Source organism: Galeopterus variegatus, unplaced genomic scaffold, assembly GCF_000696425.1.
Source record: "Galeopterus variegatus unplaced genomic scaffold, G_variegatus-3.0.2 Scaffold465, whole genome shotgun sequence".
NCBI classification, from domain to species: Eukaryota; Metazoa; Chordata; class Mammalia; order Dermoptera; family Cynocephalidae; genus Galeopterus; species Galeopterus variegatus.
In genome coordinates this window covers 223,038-243,383 of record NW_007726576.1, presented here as the reverse complement: position 1 = coordinate 243,383, position 20,346 = coordinate 223,038, and the positions used below count along the sequence as shown (strand labels likewise).

General features: G+C 35.4%; 1 protein-coding gene across 3 annotated transcripts in view; it reads left to right on the top strand.

Moving 5' to 3' along the window:
* Nucleotides 1–20,346, top strand: part of ZMYM2 (zinc finger, MYM-type 2) — a 112,732-nt gene that overhangs the window by 62,374 nt on the left and 30,012 nt on the right. For all 3 annotated transcript variants that reach the window (XM_008569087.1, XM_008569086.1, XM_008569085.1), the window contains 5 exons: nucleotides 4,158–4,308; nucleotides 4,753–4,868; nucleotides 7,815–7,931; nucleotides 10,288–10,438; nucleotides 12,799–12,971. In XM_008569087.1, coding sequence (XP_008567309.1) covers nucleotides 4,158–4,308; nucleotides 4,753–4,868; nucleotides 7,815–7,931; nucleotides 10,288–10,438; nucleotides 12,799–12,971 — 708 coding nt within the window. The remainder of the gene's footprint in view (nucleotides 1–4,157; nucleotides 4,309–4,752; nucleotides 4,869–7,814; nucleotides 7,932–10,287; nucleotides 10,439–12,798; nucleotides 12,972–20,346) is intronic.

Here is a 20,346-nt window from a genome sequence, read left to right as displayed (position 1 = left end):
TTCAGGGTCAGTAAATAGCAAATAGCATAGGTATTCTCCATGGTCCCTATTGTCCTCTTGCAGACTCTGCTCTGTTGAAGTTCATGCCATCTGGCTATATGTGTTTCTAAGTCTTGTTGCCATCTGCTGATCTCTTGGCCATTCTTCTTTACTCACAGATGACCTAGGTTCTGCCTCACACTCCTACTTTTTTAATCTTGCTGTATGATTTCACTGTCACGTCCGAGTGATGACCTTCTCAGTTCTTGACTTTTTTAAAATTAAAAGTAGAAGATGTGTTTTAAAAAATATCATAAACTGGGGTCGGCCCGGTGGTGCACTCGGTAGAGTGCGGCGCTTGGGAGCACGGCGGCGGTCCCGCCGAGGGTTCGGATCCCATATGGAGACCGGTCCGCTCACTGGTTGAGCGTGGTGCAGGCGCGACACCGAGGGTTGCGATCCCATTACTGGTCACGAAAAAAGACAAAAAAAAAGGAAAAAGAAAAAAAAAATATCGTAAACTGTACAATAGTGGAGAAAACTAAAATATGATGGTGTGTTAATTTTTTTAGATCTTTTTTTCTTTGTATAAGCAGATCATGCAACATAGATGATTTCAGGGTTTTATGGAATAAAGGAAGTATTATTTTTACTTGAATTTATCTCTTAATCTTACTTAGTTTAAAAAATAGTACTATGCTGTGTCATTTTTTATCACCACTTCTGATTAGGGTTCTTCACTATTTCTGTGCTTTGGACTCCTTTGGTAATAGGAGCAGACCTATTCTCAGAATGTTATTAAATGCATAAAATAAAATGATTATAAAGAGAACCAATTATATCAAAATATGGTTACCAAAATGTTTTTTAAAATTTGAAATGCAGTATATGTGCTGCTTTATTAGTTCTTTAAGGAATAAGATACCGTAGTTAATAACTATAATTTTGAAGTAAAGTTGAGTGTCAATGATATATTGAGGTATCTGCAACAAGTGTGATATAAAAATTGGGAATTTTTGTTTTAAATGAGTAGATTGAAAATGAGCCAATTTGTAATAAACTTCCCCATCACATCTATCTTTTATCTTACTAATAACTTGTTTTAATCATTCTTTTTCACTGAATTATGAATTATGTGTGCCTGAAAAGAGAGTATTTTTTTTTTCCTTTTTGTCTTTTTTCGTGACTGGTAACGGGATCACAACCCTCAGTGTCGCTCCCGTACCGCAACCGGCAACGGGATCGCAACCCTCGGTGTCGCGCCCGCACCGCGCTCAACCAGTGAGCGGACCGGTCTCTATATGGGATCCGAACCCTCGGTGGGAGCGCCGCCACGCTCCCAAGTGCCGCACTCTACCGAGTGCACCACCGGGCCGGCCCGAAAAGAGAGTATTTTTAACTCTGAATTTGTTCTATTTAATTTTGTTCCTTTAAATTTTAAATAAATGCATATTTTATAGGGTGCATAGAAAATTTGTATGAAATTTAAATGATTATTTTTATAATTTACATAAGCTGAGCAAACATGGCATGAAAGTTTAATTTCTTTTTTGCTGATGTTCTCTTATTGAGTCCTTTGGTTTTTGAAGTAGTGGTAGCTATGAAAGTGGCAGTGTTGAAAGATTCTCAATATTAATGATTTTGTTTTTCTTTTTTTTTTTGTCTTTTGTCTTTTTCCGTGTCCGGCAATGGATCGCAACCCTCAGTGTTGCCCCCGTACCGGACCGGGGACCGGCAATGGGTTCGCAACCCTCGGCATTGCTCCCGCGCCTCGCTCAGCCAGTGAGCGGGAACCGGTCTGTATGTGGGATCCGAACCCTCGGGCGGGAGCGCTGCCGCGCTTCCCAAGCGGCGCACTATCCAGTGCGCCACCGGGCCGGCCCCAATGATTTTGTTTTTCTAACAGTACTTTCTCATTCTCTTCAGATAAAAATATTTGTCAGTGTAGACCAGTTGTTGAGCTCTTTGATTACCTGATGTCTTAGTTACTAATTAATCATCCTGCCAGTAAAATTTGTGTTGGGATCACACATTCAAGTGATAGATTCACTCAGTCAACTTGAAGAATGTTTCTAATAAGTTTTTTTTTTTTTTTTGTCTTTTTTCGTGTCCGGCAACGGATCGCAACCCTCGGTGTCGCGCCCGCACCTCGCTCAGCCAGTGAGCAGGAACCGGTCTGTATGTGGGATCCGAACCCTCGGCGGGAGCGCCGCCGCGCTCCCAAGCGGCGCACTGTAGCAGTGCGCCACCGGGCCGGCCCCTCTAATATGTTTTTAAAAAATCAAATCAAGATTTGATTAGATGGTTGGGCTTCATTTATATTGGTAAAAGAATTCTTTATTGGTGTTGATGCATGGAGACCTCATACATACATTTAGAGGAAGCTGGGTTTTTCTGTCTGTAATCCTGCAGCACGGTGGCAGGTGTCCTGAATATTTTTCGGTATCTCTAATTTGTACTATGGTTCCAAGTTTTAAACATTCTTTCATCTTGTGTTGTTAATAAAACAATAAGATCTGTTTTTTGGCATTTTTCCAGTATAAAAATTTAAGTCGTCAAATAGGCCTCAGGAAATGCAAAAAACAGAGCATTCTTCTCTGTTGTGAGTCGTAATTAGATGTAATATATTTGCAGCCATTCTTGTTTGTTCCATGTTATCATTCTTTTGCATTTGATGAGTATTTCTTTTTGGGGCCTATCAGAGATTGAAGATTGAGTTGTTTTCCACTGTGAAAAGTAAAATTTAGGGCTTCCTTTAGGTGATTTTGAGTAAATGAGGAATAGGCAGCATGGCTTATTTTTTTGTAGTACGAGAATGAATGTAACAAACATTCCTGGCACATAAACAGCTGTTTTTACTCATGCTTGTTCTATTTGTTGCATGCTGAGAAAGTTTTCTTCTTTTTCTTTTTTGATGTTGATGTTATCTCTTTTTGTTTTTTATTGTTCTTTCCTTCACTTTATTATGTTCATTTTTCTGAAATCCTGTGGTGTTTGTGAAGTTTTTCCATGCAGTTTATCCATTTCATGTGTTATTTTTGGCCTGACTGTCATCCTCCCTGACATCTATTCATCTATCCATGGAACATTTTGAGGCCTTCTTATATCCTCATACTAGATAATTTCAGGTATAAAGATGGAGTTAATTTCAACACAAGTGGGATGATTGCTACAATATTTCACAACATGATTTGTAATGCTTCATTTAACTTTATTATGACAGCACTGTTACCACTCAGGGGATTAATACAAGTTGCACTTAAAGGCTTGCTTTTCCTTGTGGTTTATCTGTAATTGTGACAAACAAGTTAATTTTTTCATACAAACACCACCAGTTCATCTGAATTGTATTTTTGTCTTTTTTTTTTTTTTACTGACTGGTAACGGGATCGCAACCCTCGGTGTTGCGCCCGCACCGTGCTCCCAAGCGGCGCACTCTCCAGTGTGCCACCGGGCCGGCCCTGAATTGTACTTTTGTAAGACTGTGTATATTTCAGTGACACTGCTTTTGTCCTAGTGAATTTTGAAGTACCCCCTTTGGTCTTACTTTCATATTCTTTATATCATGTCTTTAAGTTACCTAATATTTGGCAAATATTGACCCCGTGGCAGGATTAACTTTATTACCATCCATTGACCATTAGCTTTAGTTAATAAATTTTTGTATGTACTGTGGTTGTATGAGGTTTTAAATGTAGTAGATAGATGGTAAATCATTTTTTAAGAGAAGTTCCTAAAATGCTTGAAACAACAGCAGCTCAATGGAAAGTATTTCAAGTCTTCAAGTAATTAAGTCTTACATTTCATTGCTCCGCTTAATTTCTCTGTCAAATGACAAAGAAGTGTGTCCTCATTGTAAACAAAAAACACAGTGCCTTTCCTAGATGTTTAGTTTTTGCTTACCTATGTGTAAGGGATTTGTTAAACTTAGCTATATGTAGGGATTTGTTGAACTAAATTTATAGAGAAAAATACTTTATTTTTGCATTAGACTTAACTTATGATCATTTCTTTGTTTGAACCCTATTTAGCAATTACTGCAGTTAACAGTTTGACTCTTTAAACCTGATTAAAGATTAACAATTGTTTTGCAGAGACAAAAGGTGAAATGAAAAATATGATTTTTTTTTCTAGTTAAATTGTGGTTTTAAAAATTATCTTTTTGTTTCAAATTTTAGAAATACGGAAAACTGACAACTTGTACTGGTTGCCGAACACAGTGTAGGTTTTTTGATATGACCCAGTGTATAGGTCCTAATGGATATATGGAGCCATATTGTTCAACTGCTTGCATGAACAGTCACAAGACAAAATATGCAAAATCACAAAGTAAGTTTAAAAACTTTAGTAACATAATTACTGTTTGCATAAATAACTACTTTTTCACAGAACTTTATTTTTATGCTTGTATTTAACTGCTTTTATTTATTTATTTTTTAATTTTATTGTAAAATATTTTGATCATCCATACTTTTAAGTTTTTAATATTATTGAGGTTCTCTCCATATCAGTGTTCTTAGCTAAAATTGTTGTTTCATCCAAAAATTTTTTAAAATTGAGATTTTTGATGTATTTGCATATGTTTTAAAGACATAATACCAAGGTTGTCTTTTATGACAGTATTTTTTCAGGTGCAGATTATCTCAGATATTTAAGGTGCAAATAATAAAAGAACCTTACGGAAGGTTTCATTAAAAAATAATGGTCAGTTAAGATTTTTAAGAAACTTTTATTACTTTTTAAGAAATCAGATATGTACCTTTTCTCTCCTAGGTTTGGGAATCATTTGCCATTTTTGTAAGCGAAACTCTTTACCTCAATACCAAGCCACAATGCCTGATGGAAAACTGTATAACTTTTGCAATTCCAGTTGTGTGGCTAAATTTCAGGTTTGTTATTTATTTTGCATCAACCCTGCCCCCAATAAAATAATATAGAAAATAAATAAATGGTGTAATACACTATCTTTTTTTACATAGTTTGTTGAGAGTCAAATTGAAGGTTGGAGATTCCAGAGTCACAGAAGACCTGGCTGCACAGCCTTTCTTCTTTAGCGTGGATAATCTAATTGACTTTTAAATTATTACTGTCATATAGATTTTGAAGGTAAATAAGTTTTAATATAGTTGAGTTTGGTGCCTGATGTAGTATTTTTTTATTAGGGGAACTCTGTTCTATGATAAATGTATGAAGGACCTAGTTGTCCTTAGCCTGGAAGAGATAAGCATACATGCTTTCTTTATATCTTAGAAATGGGCCGTATAAAGAAGGGAATTAGACTTCTCCTAGAAGGCCTTAATTTAATACAAGATAAGTTTCAGGGAGACATTTTTCATTTTGGTAAAGGTAAAGAAGAACTTTCTGACATAGTTCTTTGAAGTTGGAGTGTAGATAATCTTAGAAGATAGTCCTACTAGGAGTGTTCAAACTTAACATGGTTAACTACTATGAAGGAATAATTTAGAGGGGGTTTAAGGATTATTAGCTAGATGGTACAAGTAGGTTTATCTGTTGTGTATGAAAATTTCAGGCCAATGCATAAAGCCATGCTTCATGAGTTAATTCATCCAACACTTGTACTTTGTGCCAGGTACCATGCTCTGTGCTGATTTATTTAAACTGAAAATATATTCTCTTAAGTATGTTACAAAATAGTTACTATAACAGTTATTAGCATTTAAATTGAGGTGGTTTTGAAATCAGCCAAGTCAGTGTCATTTTTGTTAATAGTTATATCTTCACTAATGTTAGGTAAGCCACATTCAAGACTAAACTTTAATTTTAGAAGTTGGGATCATGCAACTTGATACATTCTTACAATGGTAATTTTTTTGTGGCTGGCCGGTACAGAGATCTGAACCCGTGACATTGGGGTTATAAGGCTGCGCTCTAACCAGCTGAGCTACCCAGCCAGCCCTATAGTGGTAAATATTGATTCTGCCTTGGTGGCTTTTCTTAAACTAGAAATTAAGGAATAATGACTACCATTAGAAGAGAGAAGAAGAGTGTCTGGCATGCTGCTTGTCACATCTCGAACTTTATTTCTTTTTTATTCTGTTAGGTAAACTGAACTGATCATTGAAAATGTTTTAACTACCTTTCTCATTTAATTGAAATTTGTATTTCCCATGATTTGATGAGACTCTCCATTATATGTACATTATATATTTTATTTAGGCTCTTAATTTTGAGGAATGCATTCAGGTGTGCCTACAGGCAGCCATATCATTCTCTCTGCATATAAATAATATAAAGTTGACAAATAGAAAAGCAGCATATTTTCCTTTCTCTTTATCTTAAAGCAAACCATATCTCTTGAACTTTATATCTTCATTAGATGTTTTTCCTTTTAAAAGTAAGGTAATATAGTATAGTATTTTATCTTTAGTTCATTCATGCTGCTATAACAAAACACCCTACATTTGGTAGCTTATAAACAGAAATATGTTTTTCACAGTTCTGGAGGCTGGGAAGTCCAAGATAAGATTCTGGCAGTTTTGGGTGTCTGGGGAGGGCCCATTGCTCACAGATAGTGCCTTCTAGCTGTGTCCTCACATGGTGGGAGGGGCGCAAACAAGCTCCCTCAGGCCTCTTTTATAAGGGTGCTAATTTGGTCATAGGGAGGGTGGGCTTGTGATCTAATCACCTCCCATAGGCCTCACTTAATATTATAATTCTGGGGGTTGGGGTTAGGATTTCTACGTAGGAACTTTAGGGGAATAGAGATATTCACACCATAACGTATTCCATTTGTTTTGAAATAATAGTTAACTTTAAGGAGGTTCAATTTTTGGGGAACTCTAAGGATAATGGTTTTATTTAAGAAATTTATTCACCTGATAGTAAATGTTTTAAATCTGCATTTTTAATTTTTTCATAAACTTTAATTGTACTGTACAGTATGTGCAGAAGTTTTAAAAATGATGGCTTCTTTCTTCATTGCACCTTGAATAGTTAGTTTTTATTAACTATTTCATACGTACAGAAGATTATATGTAATATTTGTGTGTAATGTGTAATATGGTTTAAAGGAATAATAATTAAATACCACTGTACTCACTACTCAGGTTAGGAATTAGAAAAAAACTTTTAAAGTCCATTTATATTTATATTCTATCTTATTCTGAAAATTGTTTTAACTTTTTAAGAAAACAGTTTTCTAAAATAAACTAAAATAAATTTCTGGTATGAATACTAGTCTGTAAATTTGTTTTGCCCCAGTTTTGTAGGAGACATGATCAGGTTTTAAAAGTAACATAGGCTGTTTTCATTGATGGATTTGGAATGAAAATTATGTAAATTAGCTATTTGATGGTTATTGAAGAGCGCAACAGGAGCTGGGTTTTATTTGTTTGTTTGTCTTGGCAGCTGGCCAGTATCAGGATCCAAACCCATGATCTTGATATTTCAAGGCTGTGCTCTAACCAACTGACCTAACCAGCCAGACTGAGCTAGGTTTTCTGTTTTGTTTTGTTTAATTTTTATTTGGTAGTTCAGAACTTGGGCGACTAACTTCAGTATTATTTGCTTACATTTTCTTCAAGTGAAAAGTCATATTTGAATTGTATGATTGTTTTCTTTTTCATATTATTTTGTTATTTTGGCAAATAGTAGTAATCCCGTGGCAAAAAATAATTGAATTTCAATTTCATAAAACTAACTTAGTATACTAGTATAGTTTTTAAAGACAAAATTCAGAAATGTTTTTTATATGCTGAAGAAATGTTTAAGCAAGATACACATTACTTTCTGGGCATAATAGATGTTAGATAATAGTTGTGAACAGAAATTCTGAAATACATATCAGGCTCAGAGTATTATGTTCTTTGTTATAGGCTCTAAGTATGCAGGCATCTCCAAATGGCCAGTCTGTAGCGCCCAGTGACATTCAGTTGAGATGCAACTACTGCAAAAATTCCTTCTGTTCAAAACCAGAAATCCTGGAGTGGGAGGCAAGTTATATTTTATTATGTATATTATATAGTGTTAAAATGGAAGTCTAGTAAAGTAACTATAGTATTTTCATCTGGAAATCTATTACATAATGGATAAGATTTTCAGATTTTGTGATGGTTTGTATTACTTATGTGGGAGAGGAACCAACAAAGGACCTATTTTTTTTCAGGTCAAACAAAGAATTACTGAAGTTGTATTCATGGTATATTATGTTCGTAATAGTGTACAGCATGTCACTTTTTTTTTAGCTACGTATCTGGAGTGACTGTTGTTACATTACTTTTCCCATTTTTTTTTCTGCCCTAATAAGTGTTACCTGTGAACTATAATATCTTCTATTCAATACGAATTAGAATTTGTTAGTCATATGCCATGTTGTCATGTAACATTTTAAAATTGTGTTTTAATAAAAGAGTAGAGGCCTTATAAGTCATAATATGTTTATTTTCTCTTATCACTCTTATCTTCACTAGTTTACTAATTTACTTTGTCATGTCTTTTTGCCATTAGCAACATCTCTGATCATTGACTTTCGTTTCCATAAGGGGGCAGTAATGGATAGAAGGACAAGGTGGTCCCAGCTGCCCATTGCTTTTTTTGAGCAATGTTTACCTTTGGCCATTATTTCCTTTTACTATTTTTTGGAGGATGGGGTGGGAGGTAGGACATGGACTATGTGATAAAATGGTGTACAAGTGTAGTACTGGCAACAGACTGCTCTTGAGCCAAAATTTATTACTGGCTGTCGGCAAGTCACCCAGTATCTGAATCTTAGGCAAAAGGTGGTTCCCAGAACTAAACTACATGATTTCTAAAGTACTTTGGATATCTGAAATTTTATTATTTTAACACTTTATTTCCTGGAGGATTTTTTAGTTTATTATATTGTTTAGTGCATTTAAACCAAATCATATTTTGAAACTGTTGTTGCCATCCAGTGATGATTTTTATAGTGACTAATGTCCTCTTTCAGTAACAGCAAGAAGAATGTTGAAAGCCCAGCAAGAGAGAATAAAGGAATGATGAGGGAATGAGGAAAGAAGTCAACTAGCAAGCACATAGAATAGTGTTTTATAGGAAATAAAGATCCTGCATAGACCGAATTTCAATACTAGATGACAATGAGGTCCTTTTCGCTATGTCCATGTTAGTGCTACCCCACTTTTGTAGTCTTGTTGGCATATTGCTTTTATTTACATGGAGGTTAAGTGTTGGAAGCAGTTAAGAGACACTATCATGCTGAAAATGAGTTTTGTTTCTTTCTTAGGAGATTAAGAATTCAGGGGCCTCTTGCTTCTCACTCCCTGGTTGGCAGTGTGGTTTGTTGCCTTTTTCCTCTTGTAAGTTAAATAGTCATAACAGGGCAACTTTCCACTGATGATTGCCTTACTGCATGAGTTGATTCCTAGACTCTTTCACCTTCCTCATTTTGGTCTTCAGATAACTTTGTTAGGTGTTAGGTAGATGGTTTACACTTAGTCTATATCCTCCATAATAACAGGGGAGAAAAGCTGCCTCCTTGGAAGTTTTAACTGTTTATAACTGCTTGGCTGGATATTTGAAAAGTAGCTTTGGCTATTGTGGGTTTGGGACCAGGAGAAATAACTAAACAGTTACTAACCATGTCCCATTCAAGGGAATCAACTCAGTCTCAAGTTTAGTAGCACACTTTGTGATGGCACTAAATGGAATACCTTACCTATGATAGATGTGTAACTGTTAAGGTGTGATAGGAATGGGATTGAGCCTACTTAACTATACTCAGCAAAGGGTATTTCTTTTTGACTAAAAATGTTATTAGTGTCATAATTCTCATCTTTCTGTATTTTACCCATGTTGTGTCTTCCATTATTTTCTTCCCATTTCTCCAATTCTGTTAGCAACACCAGACTGCCATCTTATTTTAGTGATACTTTTATTCTTTCACTTTGTAATTTTAGGGTAGTTAATAGTATTGAATTTTGTGGAGCTATGTTTATTTAATTTATTTTTATTTTTTTCAAAGATGACCGGTAAGGGAATCTTAACCCATGTCTTAGTGTTGTCAGAACCATGCTCACCCAGTGAGCTAACTGGCAATCCCTATATGGGATCTGAACCCGTGGCCTTGGTGTTATCAGCACCACACTCTCCCGAGTGAGCCACGGGCCGGCCCATGGAGCTATGTTTAAATTAGCAGTAAATTGATTAAACTAAGTGTCTGTGGTCTATAGGAAATGTATCCCCAAGGATTATAACAGTAAATAGGTAAATGATTTAACTTTGTTTCTAGAAAAGTGGCTTGTTTATTTCTTAAAATTTGTTCTTGAGGTGGTTGTCATATACTTACCAAGGTTCCCATTGTGCATTTAGAACAAAGTGCATCAGTTCTGCAGCAAAACTTGTTCAGATGACTATAAGAAGTTGCATTGCATAGTTACATATTGCGAATACTGTCAAGAGGAGAAGACTCTTCATGAAACAGTAAATTTCTCTGGCGTTAAGAGACCTTTCTGTAGTGAAGGCAAGTGTATATACAGTGTTGTCCATAACTTTTATTGAAATTTAATGTTTTTTTGCCAAAATATTTTAAAGATATATAACTTCATATGTCTAGAGTAGCTGCACAGTTTTAATGTAACTGAGCAAAAAAAAAAAAAAAGAGTTTTTTTTTCTGCTGACTTGATTTGTTATTTTATATATGTTTGTACACCTCTGGACCTCAGGATGTTTTATCTCTAAAAATTTGGTAACCTCTGGTTCCATTACAAAGGAAGTTTTGAGAATATAATTAAAAGCATTATCATATGATGTCATTTATAATCCTATACATTGTGATCTGAAAGTTGGTTTTCCAAGTGGATTAGAATGGTTTCCCATTAGCCTCATTTTCCCTGCCCAGCTTACTGCCTAGCCTACAGAGGTTTTCAATATACCAGAAAGAAAATCACATGCAGCAGTACTACTAAGAGAAACTACTTTTAGGTTTTCGATTTGGAATGCCAGGGAAATACTGGATTCTGTTTAAGTACATTCAAGAATTCCTTCTCATCTCATCTACACTTTTGCTACTCTCGTGCCCGGCAGCAGGTTATAGAAATGAGCTCTATTTCTAAATGTACTTCTCCAGAGATAGGAACAAAGATTGTAGCCATAGATAGGTTTGGGGCTCTTGTTATGAATGTTCTCCAAAGTCATATTCTTGCCCTGAGCTGGCTTTTACTTTCTATTCTTTCTTTGTCCCAAGGCACCACTTTCTTGTCTGCTATCTTCATCTAATATTTTCCAACGAAGATTTTATTTTACTGGATCTACTTTTTCTATGGATTTCTACTGCTAGTTTGGGCAAGAGAAAGGTTGGAAAATCCTAAATGCCAGCAGTAGGGAATGACAGCAAAAATCAAAAGATTTATTAGTCCATTGAACTAGTGCCTCCATTTATTCTTTTCACATGTTATATAAAGTTATGTATGTAAGAGGGTATACTTATAAAACAAGGCATTCCTATTTAAGTTCAATTGGTACATTTCACCTGGAATAAAAGGTAACCATGTTTTACTGTTATTTAAAACAAATGAAAAATGATAAATTTTGTAATGTTTCATTGAAGAGATTGATTCACACCTGAGTTTTTGTGAAGTGACAGTCTTATTGATCGTAAGTCTGAATGTATTCATGTTGATTGCTCACATACGTATCAACGGTGTGGTACCATTCAGGCTATATGGATTTTACTAAAATGAATCGACAATTAGTAGCAAATAGATAATCGACATTTAAGAACTTAATTTTCTGTTGGAGGGACTTTAACATTTTAGATGAATAGTAAAAAGTTAAAAAGGATGTGTTTTTTTCCTCTTAAATGACCTATTTTTTGCTTTCTCTTACTGTACCTAGTTCCCTGCTGGAACCTGTCAGAAATAACAAAACATGTAATACTTAGTACTACCATCAAAATCTAGTTAGATAAAGCTAATAAAGGTAAATTTCTAAAAATGTCTTAAAATATATTTCAAGGTAACAGAAAAGTCATAGGACAGTACATAAATGATTGCCAAAAAATTATATAGCAAACAATTGCAGTCATGTTCACAGATAGGAAAGATCATGTAAAACTAGGTTGGTGAGGGCAGAGTTTGTGGTGGAGTATAATTTGAGCTCCTTATTAAAGGATGAATAGAGTTTCATTAGATAAATAAGAGTGGAAGATCATTCTACTTACTTGGCACGGCATGAGTTAAAAAGTACGGAAGATTATTTAACCCTCAGAAATATATAAGGAATAAATAAGGTAGATATGTAAAAATACTTAACATAAAACATTTATGTAGTAGGTAAAATAAATATTTAAAGGAACAAATGAAATATTTTCTCTGGACAAGTAAATAAACCACTTTTACTTCTGTTAAAGTCTTTGACAGAGTGAGGTGGAAGCCAGAAAATTTGGCTAAAATGCCTACTTAAGCTGAACATACCTATAAGTTTACTGATAGCCTCCCAGTAGTCTGCATTGTTTCATTTTTCTAAAATGCCTATTTGTGGTGTGCTGACTCTGATACTTAAACAAAATTCGATTTAAATAGAGCAAATAAAATAGTTCTGAGACATTACTAGATTTTAGTGTCTGAAAACATTAATTATTTAAACCCATATGTTAGAGAATATTACATTACCTGGTATAATATTTTGTATTCTGTTCTAATTTTTATAGGTTGGTGTTGATCACAGTAGATTTTATAGTTTTGATCAGGAGAGACTTTATATGTTAATTTATAGGACTCTTTCTAGAGCTAATAATCTACTTGAGTTATAAGATCTGTGTCAGCTCAAAAAATAGTTTTTCATGTATTATTTGTTTTAATGTGAAAACCTTATATTTTTCAGGCTGTAAGCTATTGTACAAACAGGATTTTGCAAGACGTTTAGGACTGAGATGTGTTACTTGCAACTACTGTTCTCAGCTGTGTAAGAAGGGAGCAACTAAAGAACTTGATGGTGTCGTGAGAGATTTCTGCGGTGAGGACTGCTGTAAAAAATTCCAGGATTGGTACTACAAGGCAAGTAACTCCAAATTTTTATTACAGCAGATACTGTGTTAGTCTTTTTAAAAACTTTGTAGCTATTACCACTACAAATATGGTAATCTCATTTATTTTTAAAATGTACACACTTTAGGTGTAGTCCTGACTATACTATTCATTAAAATTATTTTGTTATTTCAGGGCCGGCCCGGTGGCGCACTGTAGCAGTGCGCTTGGGAGTGTGGTGGCGCTCCCGCTGAGGGTTCGGATCCCACATACAGACCAGCCGCTCACTGGCTGAGCGAGGTGCGGGCGCAACACCAAGGGTTGCGATCCCGTTGCCGGTCCCGGTCCGGTACGGGCGTGACACTGAGGGTTATGATCCGTTGCTGGTCACGAAAAAAGACAAAAAGGGGAAAAAAAAATTATTTTGTTATTTCAGTTTGTTCTTTATAACTTGACGTAGTATTTGCACTTTTTTAAGTTAGGCATTACCAAAGACTAGGCTGTACCTGTATTTTCAGCAGTGTAGTTTAACAAAATAGATTATTTCTCTAAAATTTGTTGTGTCTTTATTTTACTGAATAGAAGTATTTTTGATGACTACATTATCAGTGTTGAACATTAGTAAGTAAATGTTTTGGATAGTTGGGATATGTTTTAAAAACACTTTGTTCTTTTTTGCCTTTTTTTTTTTTTTATCCTTTTTTTGAGACTGGCTGCACCGCTCGCAGCCAGTGAGCGCACCGGTCATCCCTATATAGGATCCGAACCCACGGCGGGAGCGCTGCTGCGCTCCCAGCACCGCACTCTCCCGAGTGCACCACGGGCTCGACCCCTTTTTTGCCTTTTTATTTTGGATTTTTGGAAACATTCATTACTGAAAGGGCACTCAATACGTAGAGACTAAAAACATTTAATTTGAAACTGTAAATAAGTTTTTGTGGTGTTTGTGTCTTATTAAAATATACTTTTAAAAAGTCAAGATAAATCTCTTGGCCTATTGCATTAGTTTCTTTCTAGATAAGAAAATGAGTGTAAATTTGAACTTTGGATAGTCAGATATTACCCAAGCAAAAGTTATTAATTCCTATATCGATAACGTGGAAACATCTCAATGCTAAAGCTTCATTATGGACGCAGTTCTAAAGCATGTGCAGACAGGCATCTTCATGACTTCAAAATTGCATGATACCTCAAAGGAAAGAAACAGTAAAGTGGTTGAAGTGTGGAGAATACTGTCTAGTTCATTTTATGAAGGTGATTAGTTTTGGAATACTACTAGGAGAGTTGCAGGAATGACTCTTGGTTTGTGGTTTGTGAATATCTACAGTTCAACATATTAACTAGCATTTTATAAATAAGAGGAAGATATGAGTACTCTTAAGTTGTCAGAAGTAGAGTAATTGAGGTGGTGAGTGTTTTGGTGCACTTTTTTAAAAAGTTACTTCATTATTTTACTGTTACTTCTGAGTAATTTATACCTTAAAAATTAAAGTTCAAATTTAAGAAATACACATAAGACAAACATACTAATAACCTTCTAACATGCATTCCTTTTAGTCTCAACCAATCTTTGGTTCTGTTCGGCAGCGTTTTTGAGAAATGACTCAGAAAATGTTATTTTGATGACTTTAAATACTCGATTTTAGTTTAGCAGACACAAATGCACCTTTCTTTTAGGAAGTTTTATTCTTGAGAATTTGTTTAGGTTAATCTCAAAACAATAAAGATCTATTGTTTTTTTCTTCTGTTTCAGGGAAGCAAATGACCACATTATTGTAGATTTGTCATTTGCTCCATTTTGCTACTTATTTTATTTTATTTTATTTTTTTCCTTTTTGTCTTTTTTACTGACCGGTAACGGGATCGCAACCCTCGGTGTCGCGCCTGTATCGGGGACCGGCAACGGGATCGCAACCCTCGGTGTTGTGCCCGCACCGCGCTCAGCCAGTGAGCAGGAACCGGTCTCCACATGGGATCCGAACCCTCGGCGGGAGCGCCGCCATGCTCCCAAGCGGCGCACTCTCCAGTGCGCCACTGGGCCGGCCCCTTGCTACTTATTTTAAAGGATAATTGTTTTTAATGCTTTCATTTATGTTCAGTGATGAAGATTCAGTGAAGCAGTGCATTTCAGAGAATTTAAGAATGTATTAGTTAAATATCTGGTTATAATTATGTAGTTATGTTTAATGTCAGTCTTCTGTACGTAAACACATTTCTATTATGAATTCCTTGTCTTATTTTAAATCTTTGTATAATATACACTGTAGTATTATATTAATTGTACTAATCTGAGGAATAAAGGTAATAAGAGTTTTTTTGTCACACGGCAGGAATTTATAAAACAAATAATGCTGATTTTTACATGCAATCAGTATACAATACATACAGCCTTGGACATGTGAAGAGTTGCCCCTCCTCATTCGTCCTTGGCCTTTCTGTGCAGGCATCCATTACTGTAATCAAAGAGTAACTTTATCCTCTGTGCTTTCTACTTGAATCAGATTATATTTCTTTTACCTCTCATGAGTCCCTTCTGTTCACTGCTACTGTTATATCATCATCTTGAAAATGTGGTAAATTGAGTCCACCCTAATTATGGTTTTCTTTTTTTTTTTCCTTTTTGTCTTTTTTCGTGACCGGTAACGGGATCGCAACCCTTGGTGTCGCGCCCGCACCGCGCTCAACCAGTGAGTGGACCGGTCTCTATATGGGATCCGAACCCTCGGCGGGAGCGCCACCCTCTACCGAGTGCACCACTGGGCCGGCCCAACTAATTATGGTTTTTTGACCTCCTTGCTTTCCACAGTTTATCTTTACTTAAATACTCAAATTTTTAGATTTTAGTCCATTAAAATCCACTAATGGATTTTAGTCCATTAAAACTGTGACTTTTACTAGTCATTCTAGGTTATGAGAGAAATAAACTTCAATCCCCCAAAAAAGTGCCTCATCAAAGAAAAACAGCAATCTAGCTAATCTGGATGTTATTTCACATTTAGTCATGAACACTTGCAACCTAAACAGTAGAGCACACACATTGTATTTTTATCTTCTTTTGTCTTTGTGCTTTAGATTGAGAGACTACCTAAAGTATAAATAACTTTTACATTTTTATTTATTTACTTAATTTAAATATTTACTATTATGTTTTTAAAGTTTCTGCTTATGTTTCTTTTATTTGATAAGACATTTTGAATGATCTGTGTTTTCTGGTTCATATAATGGTTTGCTTCTGGATTAAAATAGAGATTTATTAAATACTGTTTCTTCTAAATTGGAATTTAAAAAATCTGTTGATATCATGAACCAAAAAAATGCTGAGAATAAAGTTGTCTTTTTCTTCTCCCAGATAGCTTTATAGAAGGAGAGGTAGATTTTACTTTTCCTTAAAGTGAATGTTTCCAGGCATAATATGAAATCAAGTGGGAAGATAGTTCTTTTGATCTGTGTAATTTTTGAAGAAGGATTTCTTTTTGTGATGGAATAATAGCTAGAATGTGTTTGATGTGTGGTGAAGATAATGTTTTTACAAGTCCACTATTTTCCAAGGATACATCACAGCACTTCTTATTAGAGCTAAGCTTTTTTAAAACTTTATTACTTCAGTTTGCACAGTTTTCTAACGCAGGTTTTGATTTGTTTTGCAAACGGGTAGTAAATTTGGCAATAATTTTTAAAAATTAATTTTAGAAAGAATATCCAATATTCTAGCTTTAAATGTGTTTTTTGGAAAAAAACAAATGTGTTTTTTTGGGTAACTGAAGAATTCCTTTTACTTAAATGCTTTGCATTGTACCCAATTTCCTACTTTTTTTAATCACTGCTTTTTTTTTTTTTTTTTTTTTCCCCACTCCACTGTACTTGGAAAGCTATATTTGGAAGTTGTAAATAATAAGTTTTAAAAATGTTTGTAAAATCCCCCTATTTCATTTATATTCATGGTTTCCCCCTGCAAAATGAGTTCTGTTTGATGAAATAGGGAATAATGGATAGGAGAGTTGCAAGCATGTATATATCAACCAGTTAGGAGAAGTTGAAACTATCCAAGAAATGTAAGGGACTTCATCAGTATAGACTGAATGACCTTTTGTTAATTATTGAAAATGAAATTTCTGCTTAGCTGATAGGTTGGGTTAGGGTTTTTGAATCAGAGTTTAGTACCTGTCTGTTGTGTAGATTATCTGAACCAGTTACTGTTTCTTTTTTTCCCATAACATGAATTCTTAATTTACCACAATGATGAGAGAACCACAAAGTAGATGATGATGTAGTATTTTTTAAACCAGAGACTTATGTCACATTTTTTTTCGTTCTTATGTTAAACCTTCCTAAAAGGTTTCTTTTGTGGGTGGCCAGTGGTGGGGGGTCCGGAATGGTACTGGTATTGGTAAGGAATGATGGTCATTAATGATGTTTTTAAGTTGGCCCTCACAGTTTACCTCAGTTCCAGATGCTTTACTGGGAGTTTGAATGAGTGGATATAAAAGAAACAAAAAAAGAAATTCACAACCTCCAAAATTTTGATTATGGCACTACGCTTGGATTTATTGAGTTCTCATTTTCCTCTCAGTCTGAAAAAATATGTGCTTATTTTGTTTCCATTTGTAAATCAGCATTAATCTCTCCCCTTTTTTCATAGGATAGAGAGAATCATCTAAATTTGTTTTGAACCTTCTGGAAGAAAGGAACTTCATTGTTACTATAAAAACCAAGTGTCTGTAGTTACAGAATGATGAAGTGATTTCATTGTTCAGATTACTTTGGTGGAATGGGTCTTATTTTTTTTTTTTTGTCTTTTTCCGTGTCCAGCAACGGATGGCAACCCTCAGTGTCGCCCCGTACCGGACCGGGACCGGCAGCGGGATCGCAACCCTCGGTGTTGCCCCCGCGCCTCGCTCAGCCAGTGAGCGGGAACCGGTCTGTATGTGGGATCCGAACCCTCGGCGGGAGCACCTCTGCGCTTCCCAAGTGGCGCACTAGCACAGTGCGCCACCGGGCCGGCCCCTGAATGGGTCTTATTTTATGCCCTTGGCCTTCTAAATTATTTGTGTAAATGAAAATATTACCATGTACCAAGAGTCAGCGGATTGCATGTAATGATTTGAGTAAATTTTGTACAAATTGATTTGGGTTTTAGATGTTAAATTGAGAGCCTTCTTGCAGCCTTTTACTTTTATTAGGGTTTCTGTTTTCTAATCATTTGTAGTAACTCATTTTGTCTTTCCATTGTCTTTATAACTTAGTGTACAGGATAAACCCCAGGTTTTGACTTTGGTTGTCTGCTTTGAGTCGTGTCTCTGCATTTTTAATATCTGACCTTAAGTGCAAGTCATTCATTCCTTTTGAGCCTTAGTTACCAGTCCCCATTTTGCGGGGCTATTGTGAGGATTGTAGGGAATAGATGTAAGTGTTGGCTTTTAATTGAGGTTCTCAGTGGATGAGATGGTCAGGCTGCAGTTTCACTTCTGCTTTGTTCTTGCACTGGTCAGTCAGTGAGTAGGTGTTAAGCTTCCATTTCCTTACTTCGTGCCCTGTCTTTTCTTTGAATATAAATTATAAAAGGGGGAAAGAAATTGGAACCTGGAACATTTCTGGGTTATTTTGAAGAACAATCTTTGGCTGCTTGAGAATTTTAGATTAGAGATTTTTTTCATTATTGAGTAAAATATGACCCAGGTTGATATTAAGTGCTACTGTTACTGAGATTACCACATAATACGACTAGCAATGTAAAATTTGGGTTCACATGTTTTTGGAGAAAAGATGTGATATTGGCATCACTTAACACTCAATTTACGGGGCCGGCCCGGTGGCGCACTGCTACAGTGCGCCACTTGGGAGCGCAGCGGCGCTCCCGCCGAGGGTTCGGATCCCACATGCAGACCAGTTCCCGCTCACTGGCTGAGCGAGGTGTGGGCGCAACACCGAGGGTTGCGGTCCCATTGCCGGTCCCGGTCCGGTACGGGCGTGACACTGAGGGTTGCGATCCGTTGCCGGACACGAAAAAGGACAAAAAAGGAAAACAAACAAACAAACAAAAAAAACCAGTCATAATTTATGCTACAAATCTTCATTCATTTAACATTTATTCAGCAGGAGAAATAACTGACCTGGAGAAAAAAAGAGCCCGTGTTCTAACATTGGGGTATGTTTGTTATATAAGACCTGTTTACCAACACAATCATTTGTTAATATTCCTGACTAGGAATTTTGACATGGTATTTATTCGTAGAACTCCTGTTGAGACAAAGTGAGAGAGATTTCAAAATTCACAGTATAAACTCTCCATTATTTAGAGTAACAGAGGAAAAGCCACAGCCACAATTATTATGAACTGTGAAATACTTAATATTTGTTGCTTTATCAAAATTTCTAAGCTGTTATGCCAACAGGTAATTTAAAAAGTTACAGTAGTTCATTTCTAGATCAGAAACTTAATTGTGGAAAGAACTATATTTGAAATTAATCATTTATATCTTTTCGTCCATTCATTGATCAAGATGTTAAGAAGTAGTGAAAATGGGATCTCTAAAACATAAAAGTCTGTCTTTAGATTATTGATTCACCTTTGCATCATAAAGTATAACTATGAATTTTAGTTTTTTGGGTTTTTTTTAATGTTAAGTTATGAACTAGTTTGGGCTGATTGTTTTCCTAAATGTAGGTCAAATTGGTTGTCCAAAGATGATATTGCTTTTTAATACAGTCATGTCACTTAATGATGGGGATACGTGCTGAGAGATGTGTCGTTTTGCGAACCTCATTAGGGTATACTTACACAAACCTAGATAGAATAGTTTACTACACACCTAGGTGGCTATCCGGCTTCTACATGAGTGATGCAGTGTGTTACAATGGCCGAATATTGTCAGTAGGTGATAGGAAGTTTTCAGCTCCTTGTAATCTATGGGACCACCTTACTATATACAGTCCACGGTTGCATGACTGTAGTTAAACACTGAGTGTTTTAAAACATGAAGTTCTTATTAAAATTAAATCAATGTATTTATTAAAGCTTTTCAAATTTATATTAAACTGTTAAAAAACAAAAATAGAACATCCATAAATTTCCCATCATTTAAAGAGCTTGCTTTAAAATTACTCTGGTCTTGTACAGTTAACCTAGGAAATCTTTTCATTAATCAGAAATTTTCAGTATAATGTGACTGTAGGAGACTTCTACAGTATATCATTATGGCCCTCAAAATTATTTTAAATATTTAAATAATGTTGTATTAATTTGGCCTACCAAATTTCATTTAGTTGTCCTGTCCTTGTAATGCTGGTCTTTGACTTCTGGTAATTAGATAAGGGAACTTTGTCAATTAGACAAATTGCTCCATTTTTTTAAAAAAGTTTTATTTATTGTGGATTTTACTGTATGTGTATGATTTATAATTTTATT